Source organism: Talpa europaea (assembly GCF_964194135.1).
Source record: "Talpa europaea genome assembly, chromosome: 16".
In the NCBI taxonomy this organism is placed as follows: domain Eukaryota; kingdom Metazoa; phylum Chordata; class Mammalia; order Eulipotyphla; family Talpidae; genus Talpa; species Talpa europaea.
The window spans coordinates 12,549,740-12,574,988 of NC_140084.1; the positions used below are offsets into that span (position 1 = coordinate 12,549,740).

The 25,249-nt window shown below is 53.3% G+C and overlaps 1 protein-coding gene across 1 annotated transcript; it reads right to left on the reverse strand.

The window, feature by feature from the left end:
- Positions 1 to 5,227: 5,227 nt before the first annotated feature.
- On the reverse strand, positions 5,228 to 24,359 carry LOC311185815 (transmembrane protease serine 9-like; the record flags this gene model as incomplete). The annotated part of the gene is made up of 17 exons (XM_084256633.1): positions 5,228 to 5,389; positions 5,795 to 5,928; positions 6,724 to 6,904; positions 7,103 to 7,181; positions 7,267 to 7,346; positions 7,467 to 7,570; positions 9,469 to 9,616; positions 14,640 to 14,773; positions 15,537 to 15,717; positions 15,892 to 15,970; positions 16,046 to 16,125; positions 16,235 to 16,338; positions 22,651 to 22,752; positions 23,564 to 23,744; positions 23,939 to 24,017; positions 24,095 to 24,174; positions 24,285 to 24,359. 17 exons carry the CDS (start codon positions 24,357 to 24,359, stop codon positions 5,228 to 5,230), a joined length of 1,983 nt encoding a protein of 660 aa, XP_084112759.1.
- Between the last annotated feature and the right edge of the window lie 890 nt (positions 24,360 to 25,249).

Genomic DNA, 25,249 nt, shown 5'->3' on the forward strand with positions numbered 1-25,249 from the left:
GCGGGGAACAGAGCAGGCAGAAGGACCAAAGTACACTACTGAGGGGAGCAGCGGGTGGCAGGAGAGGTCTGCGCGCCATTTGGGACCCTCCTCCGGTGGCCGGGGAGCAGCCGGGGATCGAACCGGCACTGCAGAGGGCAGCTTCGCAACCCAGCGCTCAACAGCTGCACCACCAGGGAGGCCCCCTCCACCACATGTTTTAAAAGCAGGAAAAAGTAAGCCCAAGCTGATGAGAATATATATTATTGAGTAAATGAATATAATAAAGATTCCAGCAGAACTTGCAGCCCAGGTGCAATGAGCACGCCAGTGCAGCCATAATTAACAAGTTTGCTTACTTACAGCTCTTTCCCTTTCAAGATTCACGGCCAGGGCCTCAGCACTCTCATCTGCAAGGTCAGGCAGCCGGTCAAGCTGGTCTGTCCCTCCAAGGCCATTCCTGAATGCCGGCATCTTTCCCCCTTTGCGTGGCCCCCCTTTTCTGGGGACTTTGCCACAAATTGGTTGTGCCTGCTGAAAATCGATGCAATCAAAGTAACAGATATGGAGACAGTTGTGTATAAAAGGAACCCTTGGTCTTTAAACCGGTGCCCAGACCTTACGGGACTACCCAGGTCTGGGACCTCACACATAAGTAATAAAGCTTTCCTGACCTCAGCATTCCTGAAGTACCTCTTGATCTTCCTCTGCCCGGGTAAAAGGCTAGAATTTCTACAACAAACCAACTGCTACCTGACACCCCCCAAAAAGTAGAACCCCAGGCACCGTGCTGTCTCCGCCACCCCACACCCCTGACTGTGTGACCCCAGGCCTGCCCTATCCCCTCAGGACCTGTGAGAAATAAACTTGCCATGATGGGTCTTGCTGGTGGCGACTTAAATCCTCACAAGAACCCCCAGGTGGGTCCAGCTGATGTCTATTTAGAGAGGTGTTGGGTTCAGAGAGCTGGGTCCTGGGGTTACCTCGAAGAATAGTTTCATCAGAGCTCCCCTTTCAGTGGCTCACAGCGAATTTCCCTATGAGGCAGAGATGTTTAGTTCCACTCAAAAGGGCAGGGTTAGTATAAAAAGGGGAGGGAAGTCAAGGACATTTTCCCAGACACAAGCGAGCAGAAAGAGCAGTCCCTGAAAGGGACGGGTTTGTAGAAGAGAGGCCTGCGTGGTTACAGGTGGGCAGGAGAGCTGCTGCCATTGGCCAGCTCGGAAATTGCACTGATATAGTCTTCTTTGGAAGGGGCTCATCCCTTTGTGAGATTGTGAACTGCTGTTCAATCAATCATTTCTAGGTTTTGCACCTAAGGATTTTTCTGTATTTGGTTTGACTAGGTCAATTTGGAAGGACCAGTGATTCTTTTACAATGGCCCTCAACCCACATGTCCCCCCCTGGTCTGTGCCTCAGTCTCCACCTCAGGAAACTCTACTTTCCTATAGCTAGTTTAACCATGCTGTTAATCATTCTACCCCCACCTCCAGCTTCCCAAATTTGCTTCTCTTAACCATCACAGCTGCAGCTGGTTATGAAAGGGGCTGTGTTTTGCAACCATCCCAGGCCAGGTAGGGTCACCGTTGGTTCAGGCAACTTAAAAGAGAAACTTGGAGCCCTTGGCATCATCCCCACAGGCTTATTAACAGTATGCAGGGGAAACAGGCCAGCAGGCAGACTGCAGCTTGGTTCATGCCTTAAAAAGGGAGATAAAGAGCAAAGAGAGACCAACAAGGACAGATGACCTATTAAAGATAGGAGCAAAAAGCCATGGGGTAAAAACCGTAACATATTTACTCCAAAAAACACCCCAGATCTTGTGTACACAGGGGGCAGGAATGTGGGGTTGGTAGCCAGCAGGTAAATACCCCCTGCCCACCGAAAGCTTAAGGTAACACTCCCCTGCCTTCCAGCGTGTTCCTTGTCCTACCTGACAGCTCTTTCCAGAGCTGGCTCAGAGGTTAATGGGCAGGTATGGTCCTTGGCCTTGGGTAGCTGTCCAGGGAAGGCACTGCCCCCTGATGGCCACAGTTGAGAGGACACTTTTCCCTTAGTGGCCCTCAGGGTCCCTCCACCCAGGGGGAGGCCTGGCCTCCTCACCCTCAAGCAGGCAAGGAGTTCTGACTCCAGCTCAGCGACTTTCAACGTGGTCACCCACAGGAATCACCTGAGGTTATTGGAAACAGCCCTGACCTCATCTTCATTGCTCCTAATTGGTTCTTAAAGGGTTTTTGAATTCTGCTGGGTTCTCCCCAGCTCCTGTGCTTTGAGGCCATAGAAGCCCCCCCCCTTCCATCCAGGACATGAGAGGTATAGAAACTCCACGCAGGCAGGAACCCAGTGGACGGTGATAGAGGGTTACTGGGGCTTTGATGGTGGCATGGAAGGTGAGATTTATCTAAAGAGGGGTGACCCTATACCTCTGAAACATGTGCAGTGTGGGTAACCATTGCTATCTCACTGCAATTAATTTTGCCAGAAAAAACAACAGAAGGTCTAAAGGAATAGAAAGACTTCCATTTCCACGGAGAGGAAGACTAAATATGGTTAAGCTATCAGGACAACCCAGAGTGATCTCCATCCCGAAAACAGCTCTGATCAAAGCTTGATAGTAAAAGCAACAAAACGAAAAGTCACACGGACACATCAACATTTACCATGTCTGAGTGCCGCTAGGCATTGCAATGGGGGACTCATGCAAAAAACAAAAGGAAGAAAATATTTGCAAATTATTCTGATAACGGTTAAGATCCAGACTGTATAAGAACTTGAAAAATCAACAACAAAAAGAGAATGATAATATTTGAATATAGATCTTAAATATTTATTATCAAAGAAGTATTATATTTGGGGCCTCCCTGGTGGCGCAGTGGGTTGAGTGCTGCACTGTGAAGCTGTCTGCAGCCTCTGCAGTGCCGGTTCAATCCCCGCTGGCTGGCAAGAATCCCACATGGTGTGGCAGACCTCTCCTGTCGCACCTGCTGCTCCCCTCAGCAGTGTATTTCTGTCATTTGCCTATTCTGATCCCTACTCTTCCTCTCACCCTCCTGCACCTCTGGCCTGAACTCCAGCTCTTGTAGAAAAATAAATAAATCTTTAAAAAAAAAAAAAAAGACGTATTATAAAGGGGGAAAAATGACAGGACCCCATGACCTTTCCTGAGACATGCATAGAGAAGGAGCTTCAGGCTCCCATGGGCCACAGAGACAGGGACACGAGGACGGGTCTGACCTCAGACACACAAGGGCCTGAGCCAGCGAGACGCAGGAGGGAGCAGGGGAGACAGATATGTCAGGGAAATGAGAAGAAACAGTATTCAAATCAAGAGATCAATAAAATTTTTAATGATGAGAATGTTAGTATAAACCTCAGCTCTCACACACAATCAGGGGCAAAGCCACACATAACTGGTGTCTTCTCAGTCCATCATTCCCCGTGTCCTTGTAATGAGGAGTCTTGATGTGGAATTGGAAATATGTCCACGTGGCCCATAGACAGTTAGGAAAAACACCCTTCATCTAGACTAAACTTGGAAATATCACTGTGAACTCAGGAGATCTTTATCGTGAAAATTATTTACCATTAAACACACTTGCTCTGCCCTTGCACAGCGCACACTCAGTGACACACACCCTGTGTGAGCGTCCCCCGCCAAGGCTGTGGGCTTGAGGGACACATCTCTTCCTATTCAAGACATCAGGGGTTTGGAGAAACAGCTGATTTGGGGACTGGGGCAAGGAAGCTTAGAACCCATGTGGCCACACAACTGTCCCAGAGCCAACTAGACAGCGCCCCTGGTCACGGGGGGATTTCAGCCTCATTTGGAATATTAATTTCCACGCTAGGGTAATGAAACATTTGTCTCTGCCTTTTTAAACTTCTGCATTTCCTTCATTTTCCCTCTAGGATTAAGAACATTGTTTTTAATTTCAAGGAAAAGAATATCCTGAGAAAACAGCACTGGATTGTTGACCACCAGGTGATGGCACAGCACGCTGCTGGCCTGAGTCTCCCCCAAAACCTGCAAACAGTTGTGTCACAAATGCTGACTCTGCTCATTTCCCGTCCCCTGCCTCACTCCCTTGTAACTCTGCCTGACAACAGGAGCTGGTCTTTCAGACACGAGTGTGACGCTCAATTTGTTGCCAGATTAAACTACTGTTGTCTCCTCGAACTCTGTTCCATTTTCTTGACTAAGGCTACCCAAGACGGCTTTCAGTACCAACCATGAACTGAAAGACATGCTTTTGAGCCATGTGTTTATAATGGTTATAAACACAGAATCAAATCTGATAGAGCGCACCTGAAGGATGAAAGGAACCAGGCTCATTATTTTAAGAATCCATAAGAAAGTGTGTGAACAGAAGTGAGATGCCCCCTGCATGCTCCACACACTGCACCAGGGTCACTGCACGGCACATCTCCGTGAAGAGCTGTCTGGTAATAAAAGGGAAGGAGACATTGAGTGAGTTATCACATTTACAAGCCCAATGAGAATGACAGTCCAGCCCTCAGGCATCGAGGTCTGTGATGTCACAGGGAGAGAAAGCAGCCTGACCTCTCCATGCAGGAACCCAGCCCCTGCAGCCTGGCTGTGGGACTGACATGAGCCTGACCAAGTCTCTACATCCCGCCGCCAAATCACACATAAACAATGGACACAGGAGGACTTGAAAGGGAGGGATGCCAGCCTTATGCCCTAGAGAAAAGATTGTCCAGCCACTCAGTGAGTTTTTCCAGGACCTGGGTAGAGACAGGGAGGGTGGCATCTGCATGGATGGTCTGTGGTGGGGTAAGCAGGGGGCTCGAGGCAGAGAAAGGTGCCTGAGCATGTGGGGAGGGACAAGCCTGCCTGGGTGCCCTCTTGGTCCCAGGACCCACCCTGCTGGATGGAGGACAGCATGACCTGGCCTGGAGCACTCCTGCCTTCCACAGAGCTCCTTGGGCCAAGCCAGTTGCCAAAGGCTCAGAAACCAGGCTGAGAAATGAGGCTATAGTAAGTGGTCCTAGACTCCACCCCAGGGGCCTCCTGAGCAGAGAAGCCCAGACCCAAAGGCCTCAGCTCCCTGAGAAACAAGGGCTGCTGGGGCTCTGCAGCCTGGAAAGGGAGGGTCACGCCGCCCCCTGGTGGGTGACAGGGACACGGCAGCCACCTCCCCCAGGTCACAGACACACAAGCAGTCAGAGCTTCTGAGCAGAGGTTTTTATTTGGGATAAGGGGCACCAGAATGAGAAGTGAAGGGCTCAGTTGTGAGCCAGGATCTCCTCAATCCAGGGCACGAATGTACTGACACGGGTGGCCACTACAGGTTTTCCGATGGGGTAGGTTTTACTAACGAAGGCCATGACGCCCACCAGGGTCCAGACTCCACTCTTCTTGCAGGCCAGGGATCCGCCAGAGTCGCCCTGTGGGAGGAGAGGGCCGTGTCCGTAAGACTGACAGCAGTAGCCGAACCCTGGTGGCCCCAGCCTGACCCTGTCATGTGGACCAGGTGAACCCTGTACTCCGGCAGCAGAAACACCATCTAATGGCAGCCCAGCTCTGCCTCTGGCTATGGAGTCGGGGGAGGTGGAGCTGGACTAGTAGTCTGTAAAAAAAGATGTAAATATCTAGCCCAGGAGGCGGTTGTGAGAGTAACTCCCTGCAGATGGCACCCCCATGGCTGGTGGAGCAAGTCCTCTGCTGGGCGTGTAAGTGCTGGTCCTGGTTCCCAGGACACAAAGCAAGGAAAAGGGGTAACGAGATCTGGGGCAAGGAGTATTCTTCCAGCCTGACTGGGGAACAATCAGTGAGATTTGAGCAACACATACTTGGTGGAAGCAGGAACCTTGGAGCCCAGCGCAGATCAGAGAATTCTTGATGATTCCGGGCCAGTACCTCCTACATGTGGCCATGGACAGGAGCGGCATGGAGGCTTGCTGCAGCTTGGCAGGTTTCTTGTTGCCTGTAGACAGAGGCCCAAGGTAGGTCTAGGCGCTCATCCTCCTAGCCCATTCAGGTAGATGAGGCCAAAATCCCCAGGGCAACCATCCCAGGTCTCCCCCTCTCCTGAATATAGGAGCAGAGCCCAAGACCAGACCCCTGCACCATACACACCACAGAAACCTCAAAGTCCTGATTCCATTCCAGGATGTTCTGGCTTTGCCCCAAGCACAGCCTGGTGTGGCTTTGCCTGCCCAGTCGGGTGTGTCCTGGGCCCTGCCAGCCCAGGAGGAGTGGACACAGAGTCAGCATCTTCCTCTCCAGAGAAGGGGCTGAAATCCTTCTGACCAGAGACCCCACTCTGGGGTTTATAGGGCTCTCCACCTCTGCCGTCCCTTCCTGGCGGCTGCTGTCCGATGGAAGGACAAGCCAGGTAGCCTTGGCCTGGGCAGGAGAACTCAGGACATGAGGCAGAGCCAGCTCCGGGGAGGGGCACCGGGTGGACTCCGAGGGCCCAGAACTGCTTTGGCTGCCCGACCCCCAGGCAATTCTGGCAGCTGCAAGCCCACTTATGCCAGGAAGGAGGGTACCAGGAAGGGCCTACAAGCTAGGACACAGCTGTGTCTCCAGAAACTCACAGCCCAAGGAATCATGGACCTTGAGTCCATGCACGTTTGCTAGGTTTTCATTAAGAGGGAGTAGTCAAGAAGCTGACGCATTTATGACAAAACCACTAAGCAGAGTCATACAAACTTCTTATGTTCTAACAGCCCGACACCAGACTCAACTCCTGAGTGGCAAGGCCATGGTCACTCACAATTGGGCTGGGTGTCCCCCCAGCCCATAATAGTGCACAGGGTCCCAGGAAGGAACCGGTCATCAGCACTGGGCAGGAGAACCGGGGACACCATCTGGTGGAAGCGAGCAGCTCTCTCCAGCTTCAGCAGGGCGATGTCATTGTAGACGGTGTTCAAGTGGAACTTGGGGTGATTAAAAATCTGTGGGTGAGGACCAGGAGGAAGAGATGAGATAAATGAATTCCGGGTGGCCCATTCAGGTAGCAATGATGGGGGTGGGCATGAGAAGCACTGAGGCCCATCTGCTACTCCTGTCTCTGTATCTAAGGGCCATTTTCTCTCCTCCTGCCTCTTCATTCTCACCTGCCTCCAGGGTTAGTTTTTCTGGGTCTGAAATACCTGGGCAATCTTCAGGATCTGGTGATTGTTTCCAGGTGAGTTTAGATCAGACTGGCCAACAACAACCCAGTCAGATGTCCTAAGGGGAGCAGGCGGGTAAGGGTTGAGGAGGAGACCACCCCCCATGTTCCCTCCCTTGTCCCTAGGAACATCCTGGGCCTCACGTGACATTGCAGTGGGCGGCGGTGATCACCCATTTCTCGCTGATGAGTGAGCCCCCACAGAAAAGGATTCCAGGGGGAGTCTGTGGAAGAAGAGACTGTCAACCCTGGCAGGACACCAGAAACAACTATCTGGGTAGCAGCCACCTCACTGTGAGGCTTGTAACCCAGTGTGACCCAAATCACGTGCAGACTCCCCTCACCTCCAGAGACACATGCCAGGGCCAGGAACCAGGTGCAGCGTCCTCCCCATTGATGATCCTGGGTTTAATGATCAGCTCCAGTTCACTGGCAGGGGCCCCAGAGCCTGGGGACACAGCAGGAGGGTGAGAGGGTGAGGTCTAGTCAGTCTGCAGAACCCTGGTTGCACCTTCAGCCAGCACAGTGCTATGTCCACACTGTCCCCTCCTGGCACCCCTGCATCCAGACTGGAGGACACACACCCCTGCCTGCTGGCCCAGTCACCCTCCCAGGGATGCAGAGGGACAGGCAGCTCCATCCGGGTCTCCCAGCCCAGAGGAGCAGAAACAGGCTGAGGAATCAGGGTACTTGTACCCTTGCTTCTCTGCTGGAGACCTCAGCTCCCTCTGACTCTCCCAGACTCATTTCCCCCCAAAATGGGGAAAAATCACTGTTGCCCTCACATTCAAACTTATAAAAATGATGTTGCATTTATGGGGTATGCAACTGAAATAGAGAACCACAGGTCACTGGAAATTCCCTTCTGACAGTTTCCTGGTGGGATGTGACTGTACCCATTTACACCGCTGGATTCTCTGCCTGGAATTTCAGGAACGCGTCATTGCATAATATTGAAGTTTCTTAATTATTTTAAAAGATAGGACTTTAACACCCACCATGGAAAGACACATCAAGGAAAGAAAAAACAGAGGACGAGATTGTCCAGAACAAGGAGGACACTCAGGGCCCTTGATATGTGCAGACATGTTTGCTGGGTCAGGACACAGGATTCCCAGCAGCTCCCAGGGGTGTGAGAACTTGGCCACAGGAAGAAAAGGGAGCAGGCCCAGACCCTCCCACCAGCCATGCTGTCCCAGGGTGCCCCAGGCCTTGCTCCAGGCAGCACTTGCCCCTGCCTTTGGGGACAGGGACATGGCTCCGTTACTCCCTCAGGCTAGTGTCTCCAAACATGTTATCTCCTCCTATTTGTTGTAATGACCATAAAACCACTAGCAGTAACTGTGAGGGGCTCACCCTCCAGAGGCCTCATAGTAACAGAGTTGGGGTCCGGGTCCCCTGTGCCTGGAGGAGCCTGAAATCTCTCAGGCTTGGGGACAGCAGTTGTGACAGGGACAGGCAGGAAATACAGGGAGGAGCTTCCCCCACTGAGCCCTGGTTCTGGTTATAAACAGGGAGTGAGTGTGTGAAGCTGCACAGACGTGACATGCAGGGGCTCAGCAGAGGCCCCTTCCCAGGCGAGGCGGGGAGCAGGGAGATGCTGAGCCCAGTGTGGGTGTCAGAGAATTCCTAGGTCAAGTCTGGTAAAGGGAACTGTTGCTAGACTGAGCACATGATATGGTAATATTTTTCTTTGTCTATGTAAAGCCAACTATTAGCAGTGATGATACAAAATAAAATCCACGGGAGGAAGCCCTGGGTAAAGGTTTTCATGTGTCTAACCCATAAATGACCCTCTGCCACATATGAACCATTTCCTAGGCTCCTCCCTCTGAGGCCCAGAAGGTTCTGCTCCACACCTGGAATAGCTGTGAGGGCTCAGAAAGCCAAGAAGGGCCATTCTCCTCCTGCAAAGTCAGGTTACTGTCTGGAGTGAAGCAAGTGGGCAGGAGAGGTGCCCAAAGTCCCAGGCCCCACCCAACAGAACCCCTCAGTCCTCCAGAGGGGCCTAATATAGATCACTGGGGGCCCAGGATCCTCCCCCCTTCTCCTTCCATGCCTGGTGAATCCGTCAGATACTAACACTCACCTAAGGAGGCCCCAATGAAGGTGAAGCAGGAGAGAAGCCAGAGCAAGACCATGGTGCTGCGGTCAGGGAGTGTGGGGCTGCCTGCTTGTAGGTCCCTTTAATAACTCCTGGAGGCCCTAAGTCACGACGCAGAGGCCCTCTGGGCCGTCCCTGACCTGAGGGCCCCCCTCTCCATGCTCAAACTTGTCCTGGACTGGCTCAGCCCCGATCACCCAGCACCAGGGAAAAGGGCAACTGCCTGGCTCACTGTAACCCACCAGCCTCGGCAACCCCTGGGGGAAGCACCCAGCTGTGGGCCCCAGAGGCCCCAGGTCCATCATAGGGGTGACAGGTGCTCAGCAAGGACTCATCTATAGGGAGCCTTACCCAGGTGTTCTGGGGCACCCAGAGCTCGGCGCCCAGGAGCTGAATTTCAACACAGACCCCAGAGCTCAGGACTTCAGGCTGCACTCTATCCACTCAGGGAAACTCCCTGAGGCAAAGCAAATACATGAGGCTCAGCTCCCTCAGGAATGGGCCTCAGCCCAGCCCAGACACACAGCCCTGGAGCACATGAGGGCAAGAGAGTATCTTCCTGGCTTGACCAAATTACCTTTTACTAGACGCCATTTGAATTGACCTGTCATTATATAAACTTTATTTTCAAATGGGTCTTGAAAACTCATCATAAATGGCTCACTGAGAACGCAGACAGATCAGGGCTGATGTCAGCAACACTGAGGCGAGCACAGGAAGGCCAAGAGGAGGGGAGCCTGGAATGCCCCTGCCTAGGTGGGGCCACAGGACCTCAGCCTGTTCAGTACCAACTGCTGATGACTTTCCAGTGAATTCTTGCAGCCAAAATGACTGAACACAAGTATTGAGTATTTTCTTTCTTTTTTTAATCCTTCATTTTCTTATTTGTATATGCTGCAGCATTCATGCACCTTTCCACCTGGCCTCTAGGGTGTTGCTTTTTTCATTTAACCATTTTTACATATGCCAACTAGAAGCTACACTTGCCCTCATCTGTGAGGACCAGAACCCAGCCTTTTTGTTTTGTTTTGTTTGTTTTGTTTTGTTTGGTCAATTTCATCTTTGCAAAGTGGTGGTCAATTGTTTAATTCTCGTTTTTCCTGACCCACCAACGTGGAACCTTTTCAAACATTAGTAGAAGACTTTGATTTTTTGTTGGTTTTTTGTTTGTTACCCATTAGAATACTCTGTTTACTGCTAACCTGTAAATTGATGATCAGCAGACTTTGTTATATGGTCTGTGGTCCAGTCTCTGTGTGGCATAGAGAACCACCTGCAGGTGTTTTGCTGCATCAGGAATTGAGTCACTTGTATCTAAAATAACGGTCCTACTGCAAAACTAACACAATTGATTTGAGAGACATGTGGCCACCAGGGAAACGCTCTCCCAATATTTGAGTTGGATTAGATCAACAAACTCTTAGTCTAATGACCATGGAGACCTCATTTGCAGTTAACAGCGGGAATCACATGAAGGGCCCAGAAACCCTGACCTCCTACATCAGGCCAGGAAGGGCACCAGGTACCAGCAGGCCCTTGGGCAATCAGCAACCAGACCTGGCCAGGGGGAGACCCTCCTGGGCCAGACTACCTGTCATGGCTGAAGGGCCTTAGTTTATTAGATAATTGTCAGGTGGCCTGGGTGGGACAGGTTACCCTCTGCTCTCACAGAGACTTCAGCTGCAGGCTGAGGTGCTTAGGTGAAGAGGAACGAAGTTTGGAGCCAAAACTGTCCATTTCTTCTAGACAGGGCTGTTCCTAGAAGTGGTTCCCTAATACTGAAAACACCTCAATTAGCAATTAGCGCAGAACTGAGGGTGCCCTTGAACCCCAACTGTTAAGGGTGCCTGCTCTAAATAGGGCCATGCATCTGCCCAAACAAAGGCAAAACAAGAAGTCCCTTCACGTGAAAGATTTCTAGAGAACCGGTGTCACTAGAGACAGTGATTCCCCAAAAAAATCGCCTGGGGGCTCCCCTGAGCTGGGGTGAGGATGCCCTGCCTGCACCCTCCTGTTCCTGCACTGCCTGTTCCTGGGAACTTCCTCACAACTGGACCAGCGGTGCCAACTGCGTCTCCATGGTGCCTGTGAGTGACGCACTCCTCTGGGCGCTCGCTGTGGGGCTCGGGGTCAGGCTTTCTGGGTGGGGTCACTGGTGTGATTAGTTCCAGACACGGACACCCTGAGACCCTGGGCAGAGGGAGAGGGTGCCACAGATTTCAGAGGAGAAGAGCAAGTCGCTGCTATCCAGCATCAGACAGCACGCATTAATTACAAAAAAAAAAAAAAAAAAAAAAAAACCACCCTGAAATGACAACCATAGCATACTGTATTTCCTAGGCAAGAGCCCCAAGACCCCCACAAACCTCCAATGACTGACCCTCAGGAACCAGGATACAGGAAGAGGGAAACTCTCAGGATGGGAACCACTTCCTATTCAAGGCCTAGGAGACATAAGGTCACAGGGAGGGAGCTGGGAGCTGCCAGCAGGGCGCAGGGGGAGAGCCCAGGGGAGGGTCAGTAAGAGACAGAATTGGGTAGACAGTGTTTTGCCTCATTTCACCTTCCTCAGAGCAGGAGGTCCCAGGGTCTGGGATGAACAGTCTTCAGCCTCCTCACCGGGCAGGCCTGCAAGGGCCGCCCCGGGCATGTGCACACAAGCCCTGCACCACCCTGTTCCAGAAAATTGCAAGTTTCCAATTTGGCTCTTCCCTCCTGAGTGTCTCTTTCTAGAGACCTGCACCTTCAGTGCAGGGGCCAGAAGTGGGTTCCAGGCCAGGTCCCTGTGCACAAGATTAGCTTGTCTTTTCCCGCGTTCACCTCTCTTGGTCAGTTTATTGCCAGCCTGTGCACCTGCAGGGCAGGGGAGGAAGAGCCTCCTCCCAGCACCTTCATTCCAGGCACTGTGCTCCCATGTATGTTGCTGCCCTCAGGACTCAGGGTCAGGACACAGAAATGCATTCCTAACATGCCCCGAGGCTGGGTTGTACAGGTGCTCAGAATCCCAGATGCTCTGAAGTTGAAACAGGGCCTGAGGTGCCAGCTTAGCCCTGATGACTCGGAGACTCTCAGCATCTGTTCCATGAGCAGCAGGTGCCAGAGAAGCAGCCTGACCTAGACCTGCCCCAAGGTGTTTCCAGCTCGCCCACCTCCCAGTGACCAGGGTGGGGAGAGGGGCACTTCAGAACCCCCAGCCTGCCCACTCTAAATAGGTTCTGCCATCCACCGCATCAAGGCAAAACATACTCTAGTGCACAGACTGTTCATGAAAAGGAGCTTAGTACAATCAGTGTGCAGTAAAGAGTAGATATGAAAAGACAAAGAATATGGTTTCCAAATCAAGCACAGGTAGTTTATGAAACCTGCCCTGTGCCTCATCTTCACAGTTTCTTAAAGGGTTCCTAATGGGGTGTAGAATTGTGTTTTGGAGCAGTAGAGCCAGCCCCCTGGCCTGAGCGGGTGCAGGGGGAGGACAGTGAGGGGCTGCATGTCTGGCTCCTCCTCACACTCCTGAGCTCAGGCCCTGGTGCCACTGACCTCTCCCCTGTGCTGCAGGACTCGGCTCCCAGGACTGCGGATGCTGCCCACACAGTCCAGACCTTGGGAACCCTGGGCCCTCGGGGCTCCCGTAGAAACCACATATTGTACAGAGGCCACTGGACACAGAGATTTCAGACCAACCAAGGCAAACCCCTGAAAGCTGACTGCAAAGGCTCCAGGGCCCAGAGGGAGAGTGAGGGGCACGGAGTCAGGCACAAACGGATGGTGATGGACGGTCACCAGGGCTCTGAGGGTGCACTGATGTGGTGACATCATCTCAGCAGGGCTGACCCTATAGCCCTAAAACCTATAGTGTAGCTGACTGTTACATCAGTGGAAATAATTTCTCGAAAAAACAAAAGCAAAGAAGGAAAACTTCCACCCTCATGGGCAGGGACGTAACATGGTGACGATGTCAGCACAACCCATGTGATCTCCACACTGAAAGCCATTCTGGTCAGAGTTCACCATGACACAAAAGCACAAGCAACAAAAGAAAAATAATTGTTACAAGTTATTGGTAATAAAAGGGAGGGAGTCATTGAGTGAGTTACCACATGTACAAGCCCAACAAGAAGATGGTCCAGCCCTCAGGCATCCAAGTCTGTGATGTCACAGGAAAAGAAAGCAGCCCTGACCCCTCCGGGCAGAAGCCCAGCCCCTGCAGCCTGGCTGTGGGACTGACATGAGTTGGACCAAGTCTCAGCTTCAGCTGCCAACTCGAAGGAAAATAATGGGCACAGAGGGACCTGAGAGAACAGGGTGTCTGCTAGTTACCCAGGAAGGAAGCTTCCTGGCTACTCAGTTCAGTGAGTGAGCAGGACCTGGGCAGAAGCAGGAAGGGTGGGGACTGCATGGATGGTCTGGGGTGGGGGGTACAGGGAGCTCAAGGCAGAGGAAGGTGCTGGAGCATGTGGGGAGGGACAAGCCTGCCTGGGTGCCCTCTTGGTCCCAGGGCCCACCCTGCTGGGCGGAGGACTGCATGGCCTGGCCTGGAGCACTCCTGCCCTCCACAAAGCTCCTTAGGCCAAGCCCACTTGCCTAAACAAGACGAGACCAGGCTGAGAAATGAGGCTGCAGCAGGTGGTCCTGGACTCTACCCCAGTGGCCTCCTGAGCAGGGAGGCCCAGACCCAAAGGCCTCAGCTCCCTGAGCAACAGGGGCTGCTGGGGCTCTGCAGCCTGGAAAGGGAGGGTCACGCCGCCCCCTGGTGGTGGCAGGGACAGGTCCCTCCCCCAGGTCACAATCACATCAGGGCTTCTGTGCAGGGGATTTAATTCCAGGTAAAGTGGACAAACAGGAGGATCAGGGATCACTTGTGGCCATGGTTTCCCGAATCCACGGAATTTTTTTAGTGACCCTGGTGAACACCAGAGGTTTAAGGGTGGGGCAGGTTTCATTCATAAATGACATGACCCCCGCCAACTTCCACACTCTTTTCTTTCTGCAGACCAAAGGGGCTCCAGAGTGGACCTATGGGAGGGAAAAAGACAGGTTGCAGTACAGACACGTGTGAGAGAACTCTGGATACCCGACCTGACCCAGCCCTGGGGCCAGTGGTCTCTGTATTCCTGCTGGTAAGGGCCACTTCCAATGGCAGCCCAGCTCTGCCTCCTGTTGGGGTGTGGACAGGGGAGCTGGACTGTGGGTTAGAGATCAGCTGGAGAGCTGTAGCCCAGGATGAGGCCGTGAGAGTAACTCCACGTGGAGCACCCCATGCCTGGAGGAGCAAGTCCTCAGCTGGCCTCTGTGAGTGCTGGTCCTGGCCCCCAGGGCAGGAATCAAGCCGCAGGGTAGTGGGATCTGGGCCAAGGAGTGTTCCTGCCTCCTGACAGGGGACAGCAGTGAAGAGCTGGGTTAGAGCAACACGTACTTCCCAGCAGGAGGCATAGGAGTCCCCTGCACAGATATTGGCATCAGTGTTTATCCTGCCCCAGTGCTTCCTGCAAGTAGTGTTGGTCAGGACGGACACCAGAGCCTGCTGCAGCACCCCGGGGTGATTGCTGGCTGTACAGAGAGAAGAGACAAGGACAATCAGGTCCTCATGTCTCCCAGCCCAAACTGTGGGCACAGGGCCACTATACAGCCTTCCTCGGTCCCCACCTTCCTATACAAGCATCAGGGTATAGGACATGAGACTCTACCCCATGAGATCTGGAACCTCAAAGGACCATGGTCCCTGTGATTTTACTCCAGGCCGGGCTCACTTTTTTTCCAGCACAGTTGATGAAACAAGCCCTGCCTGCCCAGCCTGGTGTGGCCTGAGTCCTACTAGCCCAGGTGGGGGACACGGGGGCAGAGTCTTCCTCCCCAGGGAAGGGGACTGACATCCCCCTGACTGGAGACAACACTCGTGTGGTGATGGAGGTTTCCCTCCCCTGCAACGTCTTACTGGGATTGCTGTTCTGGGGAAGGACCAGCCGGGTAGCCCTGGCCCGGGCAGAAGGACTCAGGATGCTGGAGGAGACCATCAGGTCGGTCCAGCCCCGGGGAGGGGACACCAGCTTGGAGACTCAGAGGCTCAGTGTTCCCTGGACCTGACCCCCAGGGAAATTTAGTAGGAAGCTAAAGCAAAAAACTTAGGCATGGAGGGCATCAGGACCGGCGCACAGTTGTGTCTGCAGTAACTACTAGGTTTTCATTAAGAGGGTGCACATTCATGGCCCTGCTCAAATTTGGACAAAGCCAAAGCTGAGCCCTATGGGTTGTTCCCACCCTTCAGTTGTCCAACACTAGACCCATGTCCTGAGCTCAAAGTCGAGTCACTCACCACTAGGGTGGGGGAGCCCCAAGCCCATGGTGAGACACAGGTGCCCAGGACGGAAGTGGTCAGAAGCTGTGGGCAGCGATGCTGGGGATACTGTCTTGGTAAAGCGGGCAGGGCTTGCCAGCTTCAGCAGAGTGACGTGATTGCCAGTAGCACTCTGATTCAGTTGGGGGTGTAGAAAAACCTGAGAGAGAACCAGCAGGAGGTGAGACAAATGAAATCGGTGTGGCCTCTTCAGGGGATCTATATCAGGCCAATTTGGAGATCCAGTCTCTACAGCTGAAGGGTCTCCTCCTCTGATGCTGCCCCCAAAGCCTCTACAGAGGCTTCCGGGCATGTCCAGCGGGGTCTGGCGTACCTGGGCAATCCTCAGAATCTGGATGTCTTTCTTACGCGAGCGTGGGTCATACAGCCCAGTCACAACCAAGTCAGATGTCCTAGAGGAAGCAGTCTGGTAAAAATTAAGGCGACCACTCCCCCTCCCTTGTCCCGACTACCATCCTGGGCCTCACGGGACATAGCAGTGGGCAGTGGTGATCACCCAGTTCTTGTTGACCAGGACGCCCCAACAGTGCTGGATCTTAGTGGCAGTCTGTGGAGAGAAGGTCAGTAAAGGTGACCTGACAACAGTCACACCCATGGAGAAGATCCCCACCACCTCAGGGGCAGGAATGTCCCACTCAGGGGCAGACTCCCCTCACCATCACAGCCACAAGCCATGGTGAGTAGACAGGAGGAGTGTCTGTCCCATTCATGATCCTGGGTACAATGCTCAGCTCCGGTTTGCTGGCAGGGGCTCCAAAGCCTGGGGGTGACAGCAGGAGGGTGAGATGTTTGTCTAATCAGTCTCCTGAAACTGAGTTGCCAGCAAAGCACCACGCCCACAGTCCCCCCCTCCTGGCACCCCTGCATCCGACTGGAACACACACACCCTCCCAGGCATGCAGAGGGCCAGGCAGCTCCATCTGGGTCACCCTGCCCAGAGGAGCAGAAACAGGCTGAGGAATCAGGGTCCTGTCCCCACTTTCTTCCTGGAGAACTCAGCCCCCTCTGACTCTCTCATGCTTATTTTCCTCAATAAATGAGGATTAAACACTCATAGTCAATGTTCCCAGGGAGACGGCTGTGGGCCAGAGGTGGAGAAATGAAGACAGAGAACTCCAGTCATGGGCCCTCGGACACTTGCTTAGGGAAGTCACATGAACTCATTTCCAGGGCTAGACGCTACCAGACATTCTAAACCCTTCGTCTCTGACATCATTAATTATGTAAAAGAAGGATTTCACTCCCAAAATAAAAGCTACAGCAGGAAAGAGAAAACAGAAGACCAGAAAGTCCAGAACAAGGAGGACACGCAGGGCCCTTGACATGTGCAGACACATTTGCTGGGTCAGGACACAGGATCCTCAGCAGCTCCCAGGGGTGTGAGAACTTGGCCACAGGAAGAAAGGGGGGCAGGCCCAGCCCATCCAACCAGCCAGGCTGTCCCCAGGGTGCCCCAGGCCTTGCTCCAGGCAGCTCCTGCCCCTGCCTCTGGGGACAGGGACATGGCCCGGCCACTCCCTCAGGCTGGTGTCTCCAAACATGTCGTCTCCTCATCTTTTCTTATCAGAACAGAAAAACCACTAGCAGTAGCTATGAGGGGCTCACCCTGCAGAGGCTTCATAGCAATGGAGTCGGGGGCCGGGTCCCCTGTGCAGGGAGGAGCTCAAATCTTACAGGAGCGGGGACAGCAGGTGTGACAGGGACGGGCAGGAAATACAGGGAGGAGCTTCCCCCACTGAGCCCTGGTTGTGGGTTATACACAGGGAGTGAGTGTGTGAAGCTGCACAGAAGTGACAGGCAGGGGTTCAGCAGAGGCCCCTTCCCAGGCAAGGGGGGGAGCAGGGAGCTGCTGAGCCCAGTGTGGGTATCAGAGAATCCCTAAAGCAAAAATGGCAAAGGTAACATTTCAAACTCCCGAGCACAGACACAGGACATGGTGCTAATTCTGTTTGTTTTGTAACCAACTATTTACTGAGGGCCCAGCAGCCCAGCACTAAATAAAATCCAGAGAGGAGGGCTTAGGATGTGTAGTGGCCACCCCCTTATTGACCCTCTGGGCCAAACCTGAGCCACTTCCTGGGCTCCATCCTCTGAGGCCCACAAGGTTCTGCCCGACCCCTGGCTCCACTGTGTGGGCTCAGAGAGCCCAGAAGGGCCGATCTCCTCCTGCAAAGTCAGGGTCACTCTCTGCACTGAGGCCAGGTGGGCAGGAGAGAGGCTCAAATCACCTCTTGGCTGAACTACAGGGCTCACCCCAAAAGACCCAATCTAAACTCTGGGGAGAAATTGATGTGGGGCCACTGGGGGCTCAGAGTCCTCCTTACTGTCTCCTCCCAGTCCAGACCCTAATACTCACCAGGGGAGGACGCAACGAGGATGAAGCAGGAGAGAAGCCAGAGCAAGGCCATGGTGCTGCGGTCAGGGAGGGTGGTGCTGCCTGCTCTGAGGCCCCTTTTACATGCCCTGGGAGCCCTAGTCCCACCCAAGCCCTCTAGGCCTTCCGCCCCCCTCACTACCCCCCCCCCCCCCGCCAAGGTCAAACCTGTCCTGCACTGGCTCAGCACAGATCACCCAGCACCAGGGAAAAGGGCAACTGCCTGGCTGTCACCCATCAGCCTCAGCAACCCCTGGGGGAAGCACCCAGCTGTGGGCCCCGGAGGCCCTAGGTCTACCACGGTGGGTAGCAGGTGCACGTCAGTGTTTCATCTACAGGGAACCTCACACAGGCATTTCGGTGCACCAGAGCTCAGCACCCAGGAGTCAACATCATGTGTTCCGAGCACCCATGACTTCATGGTGCTTCTCCCTCTGTTCATGGAAACCGCCTGAGGCAAGCGAAACACCAGGATCAGCTCCCTTAGGAATGGGGCTGTTCCTGGAAGTGGTTCCCTAATACTGAAAACACCTCAATTAGCAATTAACACAGGACTGAGGGTACCCAGGAACCCCAACTGTTAAGGGTCTGCTCTAAATAGGGCCATGCATCTGCCCAACCAAAGGCAAAGCAAGAAGTCCCTTCACATGAAAGATTTCTAGAGAATCGGTGTCACTAGAGACAGTGATTCCCAAAAAATCGTGTTTCCCTAAAACTCCAAAAATGACACATCCTCCCATGTGCAAATAAAGGGCATAAGCAGAGACCCCAAGTCCCAAATCACCACCCACCCCTCCATGGGGTGCAGACGGTGCTGCCTGTGGGAGTCTCAGCAGAACCGCTCTGGGGTCTCACTTCTGTGTCTCCCTCCACCGTCTCCCCCAAGACTCCCCCTTCAAGTGTCTCACCCCCTCCTCGTTCCACTTCCAATACCTGTCACCCACTGCCCCCACAGCCCCACGTTCAGGAGTGTGGGGCCCTGCTACTCCAGGCTTCATCCTGGTGCCTGATCCCTCCTGGATTTGGGGTTTGCTGTGAGTGTGGCTACTTGGGGAAATTTTGATTCAATTACACAACTTCTGAAGTTAGAAAAATTCAAAGATCTCATCAAACTTTATTAAGAAAATAAATGTAATTCATGAAAAAATAATGAAAAACTGTAGAGAAATCTTGCCCGGCCAAGGGAGTTTTAAATGTATAAGTACAGAAACATACTTAAAATCACATGAGATGATGGCTTGGCTTTTGCAAATCCTCATCTATAAACTGCACCCATAAGCGCAAAGATTTTCTTGAGTCTTATTGTGGATGTGAGGAACTCTGGCGTTTCTGAGTTCTGGCTCCTTACATGCTAAAAGTAAAACCTCAGATTGAAAGAAAAATGGGTTTGTTTTTAAACATTTCCAAATGACAGGGTGAACAGGAAAAAAGAAAAGAGAGGTACCTGCATAGTCACAGGCGGGCAGGAAAGTTGCACAAAAGGGGTTTTGAAAGAGCTGCCTGCGGTGAGCAAAGGGCAGACAAGAGCCTCCATCTGCCTCCCTTGACCCCCTCATGCCCCCTCCTGCCCATCTCCTGTGTTCTTCATACAAAAGCAACCTCACCTGCGCCCGTGGCCCCGCTCCCAAGCGCCTCTGCATTCAGGGCCGCAGGGGACAGCCACAGAGGCCAACAGCAGAAAAGCCCGACCATTCACTTACCCTAAGGCTGTCTCTGGGGGCTCCTGGGAAGTCCAGATGAGAACCCCAAAAGACACACACAACACAAGAAAACAGCAAACATGAAATATTCATCAGTTAAACACACTCTAAATAAATGATGGATAAAGGGAAAATGAGAAAACAGGCTGAAGTGAAGCTATGAAAATACCCCCGTCAAAATATTGGGGAAGACGTTTATTCAAGAAGGAAAACAACAAAAACAACGTTTCAATGAAAAGGTTTAAAATCAGTGCCATGATTTCACCGTTAAAAAGCAAGAAAGACAACAAGAGAGACCAGCAGGGGAAGATGAGCTATTAAAGATAGGAGCAAAAAGTCATGAAGAGAACTACGAAATAGTTACACAAAAAACACCTCAAATGTTTTGCACAGGGGCAGGAATGTAGGACTGGCAGCAAATAGGTAAATTCCCAGTGATGAGCTAAATCCTAAACTAGCACTGCCGTGCATTCCAGCATGTTCCATGGCAGGGCCCCTTGTCCTACCTGACAGCTCTTTCCAGAGCTGGCTCAGAGGCTCCTGGGCTGGCTCCTTGGCCTTGGGTAACTGTCCAGGGATAACACTGCCCCCTGGTGGCCAAGTTGAAAGGACACATCTCCCTTTAGTGGCCCTCAGGGGTCCCTACACCCAGGGAGAGGCCTGGCCTCCTCATCCTCAAGCAGGCAAGGAGTTCTGACTCCAGCTCAGGGACTTTCAATGTGATCACTCACAGGAATCACCTAGAAGGTTTGCAAAAACAACTCTGAGCTTCATCTTCATCGCTCCTTAATGGGTTCCTAGTGGGCTATGGAATTGTACAGGTTTCTCCTCAGCTCCTATGCTTTGGGACAGTAGAGGCTGCCTTGCCCTCCCAGGACAGGTGACCTGGGTAACAGGAAAGTGCAGAAACTCTTTGCTGTCGCCCAGGAGGACAGGGAGACCCACCTGGCCCCTCACCCTTCCTTGGGACTCTGGATGGGGTACCCCGGGCTCAGCAGGTGCAGGGGGAGGGCAGTGAGGAGCTGCGGGTCTGGCTCCCCCTCACACTCCTGAGCTCAGGCCCTGGTGCCACTGGCCTCTCCCCTGTGCTGCAGGACGCGGCTCCCAGGACTGCGGATGCTGCACACACACCCAGCCCATGGGGACCCTGGGCCCTCAGAGCTCCTAGAAACCACACATTGTACAGAGGCCACTGGACACAGAGATTTGAGGTCAACCACAGCAAACCCCTGAAAGCTGACTGCAGAAGTGAGGCTCCGGGGCCAGAGGGAGAGTGAAGGTCTTCACTCGGGGTCAGGCACAAATGGACAGTGATTGACGGACACCGGGGCTCTGAGGGTGCACTGATGTGGTGACATCATCTCAGCAGGGCTGACCCTATAGCCTCAAACCTATAGTGTAGCTGACTAATGTTACATCAATAGAAATAATTTCTTGAAAAAACAAAAGTAAAGAAGGCCTAAAGGAAGGAAAACTTCTACACTCACGGGCAGGAACATAACATGGTGACAATGTCAGCACAACCCATGTGATCTCCACACTGAAAGCGATTCAATATGACACAAAAGCACAGGAAACAAAAGAAAAATAATTGTTACAAGTTACTGGTAATAAAAGGGAGGGAGAGAATGAGCGAGTTACCACATTTACAAGCCCAACAAGGATGACGGTCCAGCCCGCAGGCATCAGAGTGTGATGTCACATAAAGCAGCCCTGACCCCTCCATGCAGGAGCCCAGCCCCCTGCAGCCTGGCTGTGGGACTGACATGAGTTGGACCAAGTCTCAGCTTCAGCTGCCAACTCGAAGGAAAATAATGGGCACAGAGGGACCTGAGAGAACAGGGTGTCTGCCAGTTACCCTGGGAGGAAGCTTCCCAGCTACTCAGTTGAGAGTGAGTGAGCAGGACCTGGGCAGAGGCAGGGAGGGTGGGGACTGCATGGATGGTCTGGGGTGGGGGGTGCAGGGGGCTCAAGGCAGAGAAAGGTGCCTGAGCATGTGGGGAGGGACAAGCCTGCCTGGGTGACCCTCTTGGTCCAAGGGCCCACCCTGCTGGGCGGAGGACTGCATGGCCTGGCTGGAGCACTCCTGCCTTCCACAATGCTCCCTGGGCCAACCCCACTTGTCCAAAAAGAAGAAACCAGGCCGAGATGTGAGGCTGTGGAAGGTGCTCCTGGACTCCACCCCAGGGGCCTCCTGAGCAGGGAGGACCAGACCCAAAGGCCTCAGCTCCCTGAGCAACAGGGGCTGCTGGGGCTCTGCAGCCTGGAAAGGGAGGGTCACGCCGCCCCCTGGTGGGTGACAGGGACACTGCAGCCACCTCCCCAGGTCACACACACACAAGCAGTCAGGGCTGCTGTGCAGAGGCTTTTATTGGGGATAAAGAGCAAAGGAAGGGGAGGATCAGGGCTCAGTTGTTGGCCATGGTCTCCTGAATCCACAATACACTCTTAGTGACCCTGGTGAACACCGGAGGTTTAAGGGTGGGGCAGGTTTCACTCATAAATGACATGACCCCCATCAAGTACCAGACTTTTTTCTTCCTACAATTCAAGGGGGCTCCAGAGTCGACCTGTGGGAGGGAAAAAGACACGTTGCAGTACGGACACGTGTGCGACAACTCTTGGTACTGGAATTGACCCAGCCCTGGGTCCAATGGGCTCTGTATCAGCTCGGAAGGGCCACTCAAATGGCAGCCACCTCTGCCGCCTGCTGGGGTGTGGACAGGGGAGCGGGAATGTGGGTTAAGGATCAGCTGGAGAGCTGTAGCCCAGGATGAGGCCGTGAGAGTAACTCCACGTGGAGCACCCCATGCCTGGAGGAGCAAGTCCTCTGCTGGCCTCTGTGAGTGCTGGTGCTGGCTGCCAGGGCAGGAATCAAGCCACGGGGCGGTGGTATCTGAGGCAAGGCACGTTCCCGCCATCTGACTGGGTACAGCAGTGAGGGGCTGGGTTAGAGCAACATGTATTTCCCAGCAGGAGAAAAAATTGGCCCCAGCACAGATGTTGGCGTCAGTGTTTATCCTGCCCCCGTGCTTCCTGCAATCGGTGTTGGTCAGGACGGACACCACAGCCTGCTGCAGTTCCTTGGGGTCCTTGCTGGCTGTGCAGAGAGAGGGGCCAAGGACAATGAGGACTTATTTCTCCCAGCCCATGCTGAGAGCACAGGCCAAGATACAGCCATTACAGGTACCCACCTTCCTATACAAGCATCAGGGTATAGGACAAGAAACTCTACCCCAAGAGATCTGGAACCTCAAAGGGCCACAGTCCTTGTGATTCTACCCCAGCCTGGGCTGACTTTGATCCAGCACAGTTGATGAAACAAGCCCTGGCTGCACAGCCTGGCGTGGCCTGGGTCCTGCCAGCCCAGGTGGGGGAACACAGGGGGTAGTGCCTTCTTCCCCAGGGAAGGGGCTGACATCCCTCTGACTGGAGACCCCACTCATGTGGTCATGGAGGGTTCCTATCCCTGCAACATCTTACAGGGATTACTGTTCTGGGGAAGGACCAGCCGGGTAGCCCTGGCCAGGGCAGAAAGACTTAGGATGCTGAAGGAGACCATCAGGCAGGGCCAGCCTGGAGATGGGACCCCGGGCTAGAGACTCAGGCCCAATGTGCCCTGGACCTGACCCCAGGGAAAATTAATAAGAGGCTGGAAGCAAAAACCTTAGGCATGGAGGGCACCAGGCATGGTGCACAGCTATGTCTGCAGAAAATTACAGTCCAAGGAATAATGGACCCCGTGTCCATGCACGTTTGCTAGGTTTTCTTTAAGAGGGTGGGATCAAGGAGCTGACACATTTATGGCCCTGCTCACATTTGGAGAAAACCAAAGCTGAGTCCTGTGGGAACTTCCTACTCTTCTGATTGCCCGACACTAGACCATGTCCTGAGCTTAAGTCCAGACTCACCGTTAGAGTGCGTTACTGCAAAGCCCATGGTGATGCACAGGCGCCCAGAACAGAAGGGGTCAGAAGCTGTGGGCAGGGATGCTGGGTACACTGGCGTGGATAAGCGGGCAGGCCTTGCCAGCTTCAGCAGAGCGATGTCATTGCCAGTAGCACTCAGATTCAGTTGGGGATGTAGAAAAACCTGAGTGAGAACCAGCAGGAGAACATGAGAAATGAAATACGGGTGACCCTTCAGGGGATATTTATCTGTGGACCAAGTGAAGTAGTGAGACCAATTTGCCAGCTCTGTCTCTGCAGCTAAGGGTCTCCCCCTCTCAGCCTGCCCCCCAAAGCCTCATCACAGCCTCCAGGGAGGTCCAGCAAGGTCTGGCTTACCTGAGCAATTTTCAGGATCTGGATGTCTTTCCTACCTGAGGAAGGGTCATACAGCCCAGCCACAACCCAGTCAAATGTCCTAGAGGAAGCAGGTGGGTAAGGATTAAGGAGTTGACCAATCCCCTCCCGTGTCCCTACAACCATCCTGGGCCTCACGTGACATTGCAGTGGGCGGCGGTGATCACCCAGCTCTCGTTGACCAGGGCGCCCCAACAAAACTGGATCCTACTGACAGTCTGGAGAGAGAAGGTCAGTAAAAGTCACATGCCACCAGTCACACCCACAGAGAAGCAGCCCCACCACCTCAGGGGCAGGGATGCCCCACTCAGGGGCACACTCCCCTCACCATCACATCCACAAGCCAGGGCAAGGATCCAGGAAGAGTGTCTGTCCTATTGATGATCCTGGGAACAAAGCTCATCTCTGGTTCATTGGCAGGGGCTCCAGCGCCCGGGGGTCACAAAGGGGGAGGGTCAGAGGGTGAAGGACTAGTCCGTCTGCAGAAACCTGGTTGAACTTTAGCAGTACAGCACCACGCCCACACTCCCCCTCCTGGCACCCCTGCATCTAGACTAGAGCAGGGTAAGCCCTGACATTGGGTATATTAATTCTCACCCAAGGGCCTGATTTCAGCTGATTGTCCAGGCATGTGCTTCACAGAAACAGATGGAGAATCATCACCCCCAGAGCCAGGACATGGCGATCCCGGCCTCCATCACCCGTTACCTTCATAGTCTGGATCCTGGAGACAGGAAAACACAGTCTCTGAAATTATGTTACACCCTTGCACATGGATCTGCCCCTATGTTTTAAATTCCTGAAAAAAGTGAGTCCCACCAATTGGGCCATGACTTTCACCAGGAAAAAAAAGCAAACTGTAGAGCACCTCGCTCTCTCCCCCAAAACATACCCCTCCCTGTGTGGCCCCAGGCCTGCCCTGTCCCTTTAGGACCTGTGAGGAATAAAATTTCTGTGCGTCTAGATTCCTGCCAACACGTCTCCTTGTGCTGGAGGCGACTTACAATCCTCACAAGAACCTCCAGGACTGATCTAGCAAAAGCACAATCTGAAAGGGGGTGTGTTCTGCTACCATGCCAGGCCAGGTAGGGTCACCATTGCTTCAGACAGCTGTGAAGAGAACTGTGGACCCCTTGGCATCACCCCACAGGCTTATTAACAGTGTGCAGGAGAAACAAGCCAGCAGGGAGACAGCCCTTGGGCCCCCTGAGAATCTTCACACGCTCTTTGCTTTGGGCTTTCTCTGGCCTCTCCTGTAGCCTCTTTCACTACAGCCATCATGCCTCTATCAGA